General features: G+C 44.7%; 1 protein-coding gene across 5 annotated transcripts in view; it reads left to right on the top strand.

Annotated features, from left to right (window-relative positions):
• The window catches only part of mocs1 (molybdenum cofactor synthesis 1), a 132,118-nt gene that overhangs the window by 109,154 nt on the left and 8,633 nt on the right, over positions 1-14,331 (top strand). For all 5 annotated transcript variants that reach the window (XM_059982800.1, XM_059982799.1, XM_059982801.1 and 2 more), the window contains exons 6-8: positions 494-605; positions 6,270-6,382; positions 11,985-12,095. In XM_059982800.1, coding sequence (XP_059838783.1) covers positions 494-605; positions 6,270-6,382; positions 11,985-12,095 — 336 coding nt within the window. The remainder of the gene's footprint in view (positions 1-493; positions 606-6,269; positions 6,383-11,984; positions 12,096-14,331) is intronic.

Here is a 14,331-nt window from a genome sequence, read left to right as displayed (position 1 = left end):
TAAATCTTCTTGCTCCCACCTCAGCCGCAAGCCCTCCAGGCACGATTGATAATTAGATTGTTGGCTGAATTGTACTTGTGTGTAGGTGAGTGGTGGAATCTGGGGTGCGTTCGTGGGGAATGGGGGGAAGGTGGGAGATTTACTCACCATAAAGTAGTGAGTATCTAGATTGCATTGCTGGAGAGAGTCGTAGCCAGTTGAACAGCCAGATTCCTTCGTTCCACAAAGCTATGGGCAACGTCCCGGAAAAATGGTCTTAATATGACGGATCACCACTGCTCAGCACGGTCATTATGGGCCGAATAGTCTGTTTCTATATCTCTATGACCTTAATATTACAGGGAAGGAGTGAGATTGTTGTGTGTCAGTATGTGAGAACCTTCTTAGGGGTATGGAATAATCAATCCATAGTTATTTCCATTATTCTTCCCCCACGCACCCCTCCCACAAAAAAAAGTAAAGACTAACCTTTCCCCTCCTACTCTTCCCTCAGGTGAACTGTGTGGTCATGAGGGGTCTGAATGACGATGAGCTGCTGGACTTCGTGGATCTAACCGCTACCAAGCCCCTGGACGTGCGTTTCATCGAGTACATGCCATTTGATGGTGGGTACAAGGGTGGGGCAGGTTAATGAATTGACCCTTAAGGTCCCCTGGGCCCTGCCTCCCCTTTCGCCTTCCCGAGGCTGAGACTAGATAGCACCCTGAAGCTTGCCAATGGAGCAATTACAAAGACAGCAGAGCACCGTTCTACGCTTGGAGCTTGCTAATTAGCTTTCTTATTGTTGCGTATACCAAGGTATAGTGAGAAAACTTCATGCATGCGATTCATACACATCATTTCATTACACCAGTACGTTGAGGTAGTACAAGGGGAAACAACTTTAGAATACAGAATAAAATATTACAGAGGAAGTGTAGTGCACACAGACAATTGCGTGCAAAGCGAGAATGAGATGCGACGCTGCTCAATAATCTCATAACTGGTCCTTGAGCCTGGCTGTACCTGCTTTAAGACTTTTGTAACTATTGTCCAATGGGAGCAGGTAGAAGAGTAGATCTCCGGGGTTGGTGGGGTTCGTGATTATTTTGGCTGCTTTTACCAAGGCACCAAGAAGCGTAGATGGCTGGCTACCCCGTTTCACAAGATTATGGTTGATCAGCTCCACATACCCACCTCCACCTATTAACCACTTCCTTGTCAAGAGTCTCTGTCCCACTCTTAACAAAAATTGCTGAGACACTCTGTGGAAAGATCTTACCTTGTCTGTGTGTTAACGGGTATTTTAAAAGGTTATCTATCCCATAAGGCCATAAGATATAGAGGAATTAGGCCATTTTGGCCCATGAAGTCTGCTCCACAATTACATCATAGCTGATCCAGTGTTCCTCTCAGCCCCAATCTCCTTTATCTCTTCATGCCCACTCAAGAATCTGTCAATCTCTCCCTTAATATACATAAGACTTGGCCTTCACAGCTGCTTGGGGCAAAGAATTCCACAGATCCACCACCCTATGGCTAAAGGAATTCCTCTTCATCTCCATTCTAAAAGGACAAGGACAGCCCTCAATTCCGAGGCTGTGTCCTCTGGTCTTGGACTCTCCCACATAGGAAGCAAACTCTCCACACCCACTCTATCAAGGCCTTTCACCATTCAATAAGTTTCAATCAGGTCCCCTCATTCTTCTGAATTCCAGTGAATACAGGCCCAGAACCATCAAATGCTCTTCATGTGACGAGCCATTCAATCCTGGGATCATTTTTGTGAGCCTCCTTTGAAGCCTCTCAAGTTTCAGCACATCCTCTCTGAGATGAGGGGAGCAAACCTGCTCACGATACTCGCCCGAAGTGAGGCCTCACCAGTGCTTTGTGAAGTTTCAGCATTACATCCTTGCTTTTGTATTCCAGTCTTCTTGAAATGAAAGCATTTGCCTTCCTCACCACCAACTCAACCTGCAAATTAACGTGGGAGAATCCTGCACAAGGACTCCCAAGTCCCTTTGCGTCTCAGTTTTTTTGTATTTTCTGTCCATTTATAAATTCAACCTTTTAATTTCTTCTACCACTGTGCATGGCCATGTACCTCTCGACACTGTATTCCATCTGTCATATCATTGCCCATTCTCCTAATCTGTCTAAATCCTTCTGTAGCCTACTTCCTCAAAACTACCTGCTGCTTTGTTGCAAACTTTTCAACAAAGCCATCAATTCCATCATCAAAATCATTGACATATAATGTAAAACAAATTGACCCCAACACAGACCCCTGTGGAACACCACTAGTTCTAGTAGCAAGTCAGAAGAGGTTCCCTTCATTTCCACTCTTTGCTTCCTGCCAATCTGCCACTGCTTTATCCATGTTAGAATCTTTTCTGCAATACCATGAGATCGTACCTTGTTAAGCAGCCTCATGATGTGGAACCTTGTCAAAGGCCTTCTGAAAATCCAAGTACACGTCATCAGCTGATTCTCCTTTGTCTGTCCTGCTTGTTATTTCAAAGAATTCCAGCAGATTCGTCTGGCAAGATTTTCCCTTGAGGAAACCATGTTGACTGCAGCTTATTTTATCACGTGCCTCCAAAAGTACCCTGAGACCTCATCCTTAATAATCAACTCCAACATCATCCCAACTACTAAGATCAGACTAACTGGCCTATAGTTTCCTTTCTTCTGCCTCTCTCCCTTCTTGAAGAGCGGATTGACATTTGCAATTTCCAGTCTTCCAGAACCATTCTAGAATCTAGTGATTCTTGAAAGATCATTACTAATGACTTCATGATCTCTTCAACTACCTCTTTCAGAATTCTGGGGTGTACACCATTTGATCCAGGTGACTTACTTACCCTCAGACCTTTCAGTTTTCCAAGAACCTTCTCTCTTGTTATGGTAACTTTTACACACTTCCACCATACTGCTAATGTCTTCCTCAGTGAAGACTGATGCACAATACTCACTCAGTTTGTCCAATATTTCGTCGTTCCCCATTACTACCTCTCCAGCATCATTTTCTAGTGGTCCAACATGCAAAACATTCTTGCCTTTCTTTTACACTTTGTGCATCTGAAGAAACTTTTGGTATCCTCTAATATTATTGAGTGGCTTACTTTTATATTCCATCATTTCTGATCCTCTTTTAACTTCCCAGTCAATAATCTTTGCTCTATTATATGCCCTCTCTTTGACTTTTATGTTAGCTCTGACTTCTCTTGTTAGCCATGGTTGTGTCATCTTTCCTTTAGAATACTACTTCTTCTTTGGGATGTATATATCCTGTGCCTTCCTAATTGCTTCCAGAAATTCCAGCCATTGCTGCTGTGCCATCATCCCTGCCAGTGTTCTTTTCCAATCAATCCTGGCCAACTCCTCTCTCATGCCTCTGTAATTCCCTTTACTCCACTGTAATACAGACACATCTGACTTTTATCTTCAATTGATCTCAAATTTCAGGGTGAATTCGATCATATGATCACCTGCCCCTGAGGGTTCCTTTATCTCTCTAATCAATTCTGATTAATTGCGTAACACCCAATCTAGAATAGCCGATCCTCTAGTGGGCTCAGTCAGGAGTGCTCTAAAAAGCTATCTTGTAGGCACTTCAGAAATTTCCCCTCCTATAATCCAGCGACAACCTGATTTTCCCAATCTACCTGCAGATTGAAGATTGTAACATTGCCCTTTTAGCATGCATTTTCCATCAGCCATTGTAATTTGTAGGCCACATCCTTACTACTGTTTGGGGGTCTGTACATAACTCCCCTTAGGGTCTTTTTACCCTTGCAGTTCCTTGGCTCCATTCACAAGAGACTATCCTCTGTAGCCACCCTGTTATTTAGTCCCCAATCTCTCAATTTTATTTTGGGGAGAAATGAGGACTAGAAATTTTCCTCAGAATATTCAAGTTGAAACCAGATGCCAACTACTGTCTAATTTTCCTGTAATAGTGTAGGAGAAATCAAGAGGAGGAATCAAGCTTCTGTTTCTTGGAATCATTGAAGATCAATCTGAACTGGATATTTTTTCGTGGAATAGTTTGGAGTGTGGGAGTTTGATCCAGGTTTAATTTTTTCCCGGAATTGAAGAGAGAACAGAAATGTGGACTGCATTTGTTTATCCTGGGATTATTTGATCAGGGATCAAATAACCTTAAAACCTTAAAGCCCATTTGTGGAACAGCTGTTTGACACCCTTGTTCCCAATTCCCACCACTCCTGCTGTGTAAATGATTACGAACAAGTTATTAAATGTAATGATTCCCTGACCTTTGCCCCTTCTGTCTTCACTGGTTTGTGCTGAGTAAGAGTTATGGGGAGGGAATTCCAGAGCTCTGGGCCCAGGAAATGGAAGCCACTGTCCACAGTAGCAGAGTGAGTGCTTGAGTTCCAGGAAGTGTGAGAGGCTGGAAGTGAGGGAGTGCAAAAGTTTTCTCCACACTTCAGTTTCCTTGCTGAGGGCGGAGGATGGATATTGAATTGAATTGTCACTCCCGCAGTTAAAGTACCAGCTGGAGCAGTCGCCCCAGGGGGAGCCAGAGCACTCCTTCACAGCAAACAGCAGAGCTTCAGTCACGAAGCTTGTGTGACTCTGATGTCAATTTACACTGCACGTCTGCCTACACCAATCCCTCCATTCCCTGCCAGTTCCTGTGTCTATCTGAATGCTGCTTAAATATTGCTATCATATCTGTTTCTACTAATCCCACTGTCAGCACCTACCACTGTGTGTTTTAGAGCAAGAGAAATTTGCTTCACAAATCCCCTTAAAACTTTTGCCTCTAACCTTTTAAGCTCTGCCCTCTTGTATTTGATATTTCGACCTGGGAAAAAACTTGATCTGCCCTATCTATGCCTCAGAATTTTATAGAATATCTGGTCTCTCCTCAGCCATTGAAGATCTGTAGCTTGCAGGAGTGACCCAGGTTTACAACCTTGTCCTATTACCAGCAAAGTTAAACATTTTCTCTGGTTCTCATGCACCCGAACTTGTCTGAGGTCATTCCCCCTGCCTGTGCTGAAAAACCTTAAAGCCCATTTGTGGAACAGCTGTTTGACACCCTTGTTCCCAATTCCCACCACTCCTGCTGTGTAAATGATTACGAACAAGTTATTAAATGTAATGATTCCCTGACCTTTGCCCCTTCTGGCTTCACTGGTTTGTGCTGAGTAAGAGTTATGGGGAGGGAATTCCAGAGCTCTGGGCCCAGGAAATGGAAGCCACTGTCCACAGTAGCAGAGTGAGTGCTTGAGTTCCAGGAAGTGTGAGAGGCTGGAAGTGAGGGAGTGCAAGAGTTTTGGGATCGCTATGGGGCTGGAGGAGAGTAATGAATAATTCAGAACCAATTTAAAATCGAGTTTGGGGGAATCAGATGAATCAATGAATTTAGGAAGCATCTGAACAGACTTAAATACGCAAAACACAAACGGACAATGGTCAGGCCTCTCTTGGAGTATTGAGAGGCATTTTGGACCCGTTATCGAAGAAAGAATTATCCTGTGAATGGACAGGTTAACGTATGAGGAGCATTTGATGCCTTGGGCCTGTACTTGCTGAAGTTTAGAAAAATTGGGGGTGGGGAGGGAAATCTCATTGAAATGTATTGAATATTGAAAGGCCAAGGAGTGAACATGGAGAAAATGTTTCCTTTAGTGATAGAGTTTAGGACCGGAGGGCACAGCCTCTGAACGGAAGGACGTGCCTCTAGAAAAGAGATGGGAATTTCTTTAGCCTCATTGCCACAGATCACTGTGGAGACCAGGTCATTTGGTGTACCTGAAGAGGAGGTTGATAGGATCTCGATTAAGGAAAATATGCAAACTCCATACCGTCAGCACACAAGGTCAGGATTGAATGGAGTCTGTGGTGCTGAGATGAGTGCTCAATTGCCTACCATTGTGCTATTAAACCAAAGCTTTGTCTTTGTTCGTGGTGGATGGAAAAAAAAATCCCAAGACCTAATTTGAAGGAGTTAGTACAACACCAGCACATCTGGGCCGTCTGCCATTGATCAGCATTGTAAAGGCATGTTATCCGGGCATAATCCCTGATGAGACTGGGAGCTTGCTGTATGGAAAATGTTGACTGCAGTGTGCTTTAGAAACCCAGCAGGTGAAAGGAGGTGTAGGTTCACCATCAGCTTGGTTTGGTGGGGAGGGTAGCTGTCTATGTGACGGGTATACCCGAGGTTTAGCTATCCTCAGCCAGAGAGGGTGAGAGTTTCAGCCCGCCAGTACCCCACCCTGTGCAGCTTCAGCTCATGTCTGCTCTTCCTTCAGGCAACAAATGGAACTTCAAGAAGATGGTGAGCTACCAAGAGATGCTGAGCACCATCAAGCAGAAGTGGCCTGAGCTACAGAAGCTACCATTAGAAGACTCTGGAACTGCCAAGGTGAGTCCTCGCCCGCTGCTGCACAAGGATGGTATTGAGTGTAGGATTAGTGCAAATGGGTGTTTGACCAGTATGGTCTTGATGGGCTGAAGGGCCTGTATGACCATGATGCTTGACAAAATGACTCTGAGTTAATCTAAAAACACTACCTGGTTCCTGACCACCTTTCCAGTTGACCTGCCCAGCCCCCGTGCAATGTGAGCAACTCGTAAAGCTTTCATAGTGCATGGAAATCACCCTGGAAGTAGGCCCTCAGCCCTATTGGTCCATAGCAAATACGGCACTGAATGCTGTGCAGGAACACCCTCTGATCTGCGTGTCAGTACTTCTTGTCGAACCTTGTTTCAATATGAGAAAGGTGAAAAGGTCTGCAGATGCTGGAAATCCAAAGCAACTCTCACAAAATGCTGGAGGAACTCAGCAGGTCAGGCAGCATCTATGGAAAACGAATAAATAGTCGACGTTTCGGGCTGAGGCCTTTCTTCGGGACTGGAAAGGAAGGGGAAAGGTGCCAGAATAAAAAGTGGGGGGGGGGGTGGAGAAGGAGGAGGATAGGTCGAAGGTGATAGTGAAGCCAGGTGGGTGGGAAGGGTAAAGGGTTGGAGAAGAATGAATTTGATAGGAGAGGAGTGTGGACCACAGGAGAACGGGAAGGAAGAGGGGATCCAGGGAGAGGTGATACACAGGTGAGAAGAGGTAAGGGGCCATGGTGGAGAATAGAGGAAGAGGGGAGGGGGGAGGGAATTTTTTTTTTACCTCAAGGAAAAAAAAGATCAGTATTCATGCCATCAGGTTCAAATTTGAGTAATACACCATCTTCTTACCAAAACAAAGAAGTTCACATCTATCCATGTTAAAAGTTTGTTTGCTATGCTTTTGCCCACTCACTCAATCCTTTCGTCACCCTGTTTACTATCTCCTTCACCATCCCACTCTGCTTGCTAACAGCAAACAGTGAAAGAGCACATCATCAAACCAGAATTCTGATTAGCACCAACCCTGAAGCCAGAAATAATTTCTGTAATCAAAAAAATGAGCCGCTGGAGGAACATAGTGGATATGTGGAGGGAACTGGACAGGCGATGTTTCGGGTCAAGAACCCTCTGCCTGGACTGAGAGTAGAGGGGAGATGGTCAGAATAAAGAGGTGGGGTTGAGTGGAGCAAAACCTGGTAAGCGATTGGTGGATTCAAGTGAAGGAGAGAGAGGTGGGGGAAGTGTAGAGGCATTGACAGAGGTTGGTAGTGATGGGTGAAGGCAACAAAAAGCTGCAGATGGGATCTAATAGGAAAGGAAGGTGGAGCATAGGACCAAATAAGGAAACGGGTGGGCAGATGGGAACAGTTAGGTAGAGGGAACTCAGCCAGAGGACTCTGTGTGTGATGGACAGATGGAGTAAGAGAAGCCGAAAGGGACTGGCTGATACAGTGCAAAGTTACTCCCAACGGTTTGTTTTTGCTTGTGTCTCTAGCATCTCTAGAATTAAGATAACTGAAAGAGCAGGCATGGCTTCCAGTTCCTGTAAGGGCATCAGCAGATGAAAGGAAAAAATGCTTGAAATAATACTTTGAGGAAGAATTTTAATTATAAATACTTCTGGCTGGTGGCTATTGCACAGGACTGAACGAAGTTACAGGAAGTTGTAAAATGGTTCAGCTCCTTGGGTAATAGTGTTATCGTGTTCAAGACCTCTTCAAGGAGCAGTGCCTGAGAAAGGCAGCATCCATTAACGGACCCCATCATCCAGGGTATGTCCTCGTCTCATTGTTACCATCAGGAAGGGGTTACTGAAGTCTGAAGGCACCCACTTAGCGATTCAGGAACAGGTTCTTCCCCTCTGCAATCTGATTCCTAAATGGAATTGGAACCCATGAATACCTCTTCACTTTTTTTTTAAATATTCTGTTTTGCACCAAGGAATAAACAGTCAACGTTTGGGGCTGAGACCATCAGGACCGGGAGAAAATGATAAGAAGTCAGTAAGGTGGGGGTATGGGAGGAGAAGGTGGTAGGTGAAACCGGGGGAGGGGGTGCAGTAAAGAGCTGGGAAGTTGGTTGATGAAGGCAATACAATAGACAGTAGGTGCAGGAGTGGGCCATTCGGCCCTTCTAGCCAGCACCGCCATTCACTGTGATCATGGCTGATCATACACAATCAGTACCCCGTTCCTGCCCTCTCCCTATATCCCTTGACCCCGCTATCTATAAGAGCTCTATCTAACTCTCTCTTGAGGAGGGGGAATCTTATAGGAGAGGACAGAGGGCCATGGAAGAAGAGCTAGAGGGGAGGAACACCAGAGGGAAGTGACGGGCAGGAAAGAGGAGTGTGGAATTGTGGAGGGGGGTGCATTTACCGGAAGTTTAAGAAATCAATGTTCGTACCATCAGATTAGAGGCAACCCAGATGGAATAAGGTGTTGCTCCTGCTACCCGAGTGTGGCCTCATCGCAGCAGTAGAGGAGGCCATGGACGGGCATAATCGGGATAGGCATGGGAAGTGGAATTGAAATGGGTGGTTCCCAGGGGAGGTCCCATTTTTTTCTGACGGATGGGAGCGTAGATGGTTGGCAAAGCTGTCTCCCAATCAATGTTGATCTCACCGATCAACGTCCAGCATCTGCAGGATTTCTCGTGTTTGTGCAGGTTAGTATGGTTCATTTGCTGAAGAATTACAAATGGAATTGGCTCTTCTGCCATTTGCTACAAGCTTGGCAATTAACTGCGCTAATGATATTGTTTGAGGATTTATAATGTATAACAGGCTTGCCCAAACCTCCTGTTCTTACCCCCCCGCCTCTAAATTCTGCAATAACATTTACTTCTGTCCTCTTCACCCACCCAATTATAATGTTGCTGAGTCCTGACGGACTGAGTTGTAGAGAGAGGCTGAGCAGGTTTGGAATTCCATCATTGGAGCAGAGGAGAACAAAGGTTGATCTTGGGTGTATAAAATTGAGGGGCATGCACTGTATTCAATATACCTGTACACCTCGTCAACGCAAATGTCTCTTCAGCCAGTCTGGTAGCAATTTAAAGCATAAAAGCATGCAGACAAGGTCAAGAGATCCAGTTGGTGTTGTTCAAACATCAGCATGGGGAACAAATGTGATCTGGGATTTTCACGCACAGCAGTCTCTAGAGACTACGGCAAATGGTGTGTAAAACAAAAAAAAATACAGTGAGTGGCAGCTCAAACCACCCTGACTGGCACTAACAATCATTCATAGTCAATGTCACTGTTCTTCCCTATTCTGATACTTGGTCTGAACAACAACTGAGCCTCTTGATCATTTCCACATGCTTTTTTTGTTGAGTTGCTGCCACGTGATTGGCTAATTAGATATTTGCGTTAATGTTAAATGTACAGGTGTACCTAATAAAGAGGCTACTTAGCGTATACTGAGATACAATGAGACGCTTTCGTTTGAAGTCCACCCAGACAGATCATTCTGTATGATGCCCACGTACATGGAGGTGGTATAAAGGGAAGCAGAATGTAGTGTTACTGTTACAGAAAGTGCAGTGCGAGTAGACAAATGACTGGTTAGATATTTGCATCAATGAGTAGGTGTACAGATATATGTAATAAAGTGGCCACAGAGTGTACATCACCAGTTTTTAAACTTCTCTTGTGATGTTCCTTCTTCATAGCCCCATTGCCAGTCCAGTTCAGCCCCTTGCCTCCCTTACCTGATCTCACGCTACTTGGATGAGTAAAGAGCCAAGAAGGTTCAAGTCCCATGGTAATGGTATTGAGGGGGAAAAAAGTAGGCATAGGTTTAGGGTGGGGGGGGGGGGTTATGAAGTTTGGACAAGTGTAACCCCCTGGGTCACCTCAGGCTCGCTCACACTCGTTCTCGTCTAGGGGGAGCAGCCTTCGGCCCCGCCAAACTGGGTAATCAGCTGGTGTGGATGCTGTGTGATGTCCCCGCCTCGCCCAAAACCAGACAGTACACCATATGCGATTAAATGAGTACAATTTATAAAGGTTACTATAACTAAGTGATTAATAACGATACAGTATATATGAAGTGAAAGAATAAAGAAAAGGCGCCAAACTTATCAAAGTCCAAACCACTTCGTGTACAACCGTTGGAGCTCAATTTCTGAAGTCTTCTGGCCACCATTCGATCCCCTCCGAACTCCTCGACTTGCAGCTCAGGACCCTCCGAAGTGGTCAACCAAGCACATCTAGCTTCATCCCCCCTCCTCGGAGTATCTCCGGGCCTCGCCCAGCTTACAGTATTGCGTCTTCTCTCTCGACCCCCTCGCGCCGATCTGCCCAAAAGCCCGTCAACAAAAGTTTACAGACTCAGAAGAAAGAACATTAATCCCCATTTGGTGTACAAAGGAATACAATTCTCCCAGCACTCTCTCGCAACAAAGAAACATTCCTGCTTTTAACAAAACAAAGAAACCCTTTCCCAACAGTAACAAAGAAAAAAGAAGAAACCCCCTTTACACAAGTATTTTACAGTGATTGGTATTGTAATAGATCATAGAAGATAACGAGTCCAGCAGCAAAACAGGCCCTTTGACCCATGATGTCATGCTAAACTAATTATTACTAATCCCTTCTACCTGCGCAATGTCCCTCCATTCTCTGCCTATTCACATGTCTGTCTGAGCCTCTTAAGTTCGTCAGCACCCTCCCCCCCCCCCAAGAAGTGCATTCCAGATACATATCACACTGTATTTTTTAAAAAAATAACCACTTGCCCACAATCTCCTGTTGAACTTTCCTCCTCCCACTTTAAATGCATGTTCGATAAGCCCTCGGGATGAACAATACAAATCACCTACACTTCTCGTAACTTTATAAACTTCTATCAGTCTCTCTTAAGCCTCCGCCGTTCCAGGGGGTGATTGGAACCGTTACAATCACTCAGTGTATGAGACTTGAAGACACTCAGATAGAGAGGGCGTAGAAGGGTACAGAAACAGGATTCTACAGATGCTGGAAGTCCATAGTAACACGTGCAGCATTTTGCAGGGACTCACAGGTTGGGTGCTGCTCCAGCATTTTGTATATGTTGCTGTATATAGTCCTAAAGCAGACTTGGGATTAGTGTAGGTGGGCAAACTGGTCAGTATGGGTTTGGTGGGCCGAAGAGCCTGTTTTACTTTCCTTTCAAATCTTAATCTTATCCAAAATCAACAAGAGTACTGGAGCCAAATTTGTAAAGAATGCTTAATCACAGGGTATAAATTTAAATTAGCAACTTTAGCTAATCGTATAGGTAAAGCAGCACCCAATAACAAGGTTAAATAAAACTTGTTTCACAGCTTTCAATTCCACGTCTACCCAAATTGGCCACTCGTTCTTATCAACCCAGTGTAACCAAAAGGACATGTATCACACGTTAACGGCCCAGTAATACATTCTTAAATTAGGCAAAGCAAGACCTCCATCCTTTTTCGATTTTTGTAAGTGACATTTACTAATTCTTGGTCCATCATTCCAAATAAAAGATGAAATAATACAGTCAATCTGACCCAAAAAAACCTCTTAGTCAACAATAAAGAGCCTGTTTGAGTGACTGAAGAGAATTGGGGTGGGTGGGGTGTCAGCCACGTGTAACCTTCACCTTCTCTTCCCACAGGCTTACAAAGTGCCCGACTTCCAGGGCCAGATCGGCTTCATTACCTCCATGTCAGAACACTTCTGCGGCTCCTGCAATCGGCTGCGACTCACTGCTGATGGCAGCTTGAAGGTGAGAACAGGGCTGACGCCTCGTGGCCGTACCTCCCGAGGGGTTATACCCCCTCACCCACAACAGCTCTGGCTGGGTTTCTTTGTGCAGAGTTCCAGTGTTAGGGGTTCTACCTACCCCTGAAAGCTGGCCTGAAAACGGAATGTGTTCACAATCATAGCCAGATCTCCAGCTGATGGATTAGGTGTGTTTGCACTTTTATCCACTAATTACATGAACGTTTCACTCAGCAATCACAATTACTGACCTGTTTAGATCACAGTAAAGCAACTGAGGAAATTAAATGTATTTAGTGGTTAAACAGATATGAGAAAAATTTGCCAATATCCATAAACGTGACCAAGAAATGATTGGGTCAAGTTTGTTGTTATATGTGTGGGTCCATTTATGCACAGCTCTAATAAACTTGCTTGCAGCTGTTGTAATGGGACTTGATATCATGTAAGCTGTAACCACAAGAAAAGCACAAACACAATTTTGTTAGGAGGAAGAACACGATTAGAATTTTAAAAAGTCGATTTTTGTGCAGGGTGGTCATGGTGTTGCAAAACTAATGAATGGTGGCTTTGCTATTGCTATCTATTGTTAGTGTCACGTACTGAGGCGCTATCTTGTGTACCGTCAGTACAGATCAATTTGTTACACAATGCATTGAGGTAGTACAATAACAATGCAGAATAAAGTGCAATGTGCAACTAGTGTAAAGGTACACTAGTGAAGTTTAAAGAGACTACTAGACGGGTATATGGAGGCATTTAATGTGGGGCGGTTATATGGGAGGCAGGGTTTGCGAGTCGGCACAACATTGTGGGCCGAGGGGCCTGTAATGTGCTGTACTATTCTATGTTCTATATAAAGTGCAGAGATGCAAGATTATAATGAGAATGATTGAGAGTTCAAGAGTCCTCCTTTAATAGTCGTATAACAATGGGGTACAAGCTGTCTTTAAGCCTGTTGCTATATGCTTCCAAGCCTTTTTTAATCTTCTGTCCAGTGGAAGAGGAGAGGATACCCAGGGTGGGTGAGGCCTTTGATAATGCTCGTTGCCTTAAGGGAACAGTGAGCAGTACAGATGAAGATGGAAGGCTGGTGTCAGTTTCCTGGGCTGTGTACACAACTCTACAGTCAGGGCAGAGCAGTACTCATGTCAAACTAATGCATCCAGATAGGATTCTTTCTGAAGTGTATTGTTTAAAAGTTGGTAAGGCTTGACAAGGTCATGCTAAATCTGAGGAAGTAGAGGTACTGGTGAGCATTGTTGACCATGTGTTCGGACCAGAACTGTGTGTGATGTTCACTCCTAGGAACCTGAAGCTCTCAACGCTCAATCTCTACACCATTGATCTAAACAGGAGCATGTGTACCAGCCCCCCCACCTGTTAAATGTCTCCTGTAAATACTAACGGTGAGGACAGATGTCCCATGATGTGTTGGGCTGAGTCCACTACTCTTGCAACTTAGAACACTACAGCACAGAAAACAGGCCATTCAGCCCTTCTAGTCTGTCCACTTTTATCTCACTGGTCCCGTTGACCTGCACCCAGTCCATAACCCTCCAGACTTCTTCCATGTAACTATCCAGTTTATTCTTAAGAGGGAGCCTGCACTTACCACATCAGATGGCAGCTTGTTCCACACTCCCACCACTCTGAGTGAAGTTGGTCCCCCCAAACCATTCCCCTTTCACCCTAAAGCCATGTCCTCTCGGATTTATCTCTCCTAATCTAAGTGGAAAGAGCCTACTCGCATGTGCTCTGATTATACCCCTCATAATTTTGTAACCCTCTATCATATCCCCCCTCATTCTTCTATGCTCCAAGGAATAAAGTCCTAACCTGTTCAATCTTTCCCTGTAACTCAACTCCTGAAGACCCGGCAACATCCTAGTAAATCTTCTCTGCACTCTTTCAATCTTACTTCTATCTTTCCGAAAGTTAGGTGACCAGAACTGTACACAATACTCCAAATTTGGCCTCACCAATGTCTTATACAACCTCACCATAACATCCCAACTCCTGTACTCAGTACTTTCATTTATGAATGCCAGGATGCCAAAAGCCTCCTTTACAATCCTGTCTACCTGTGACGCCACTTTCAGGGAATTATGTATCTGAACTCCCAGATCCCTTTGTTCCTCCTCACTCCTCAGTGCCCATTTACTGTGTATGTCCTACCTTGATTTGTCCTTCCAAAATGCCACACCTCACACTTGTCTGCATTAAATTCCATCTGCCAT

This window comes from Hypanus sabinus, chromosome 10 (genome assembly GCF_030144855.1).
Source record: "Hypanus sabinus isolate sHypSab1 chromosome 10, sHypSab1.hap1, whole genome shotgun sequence".
Lineage (NCBI taxonomy): Eukaryota > Metazoa > Chordata > Chondrichthyes > Myliobatiformes > Dasyatidae > Hypanus > Hypanus sabinus.
This window is presented reverse-complemented; position numbering and strand designations above follow the sequence as displayed.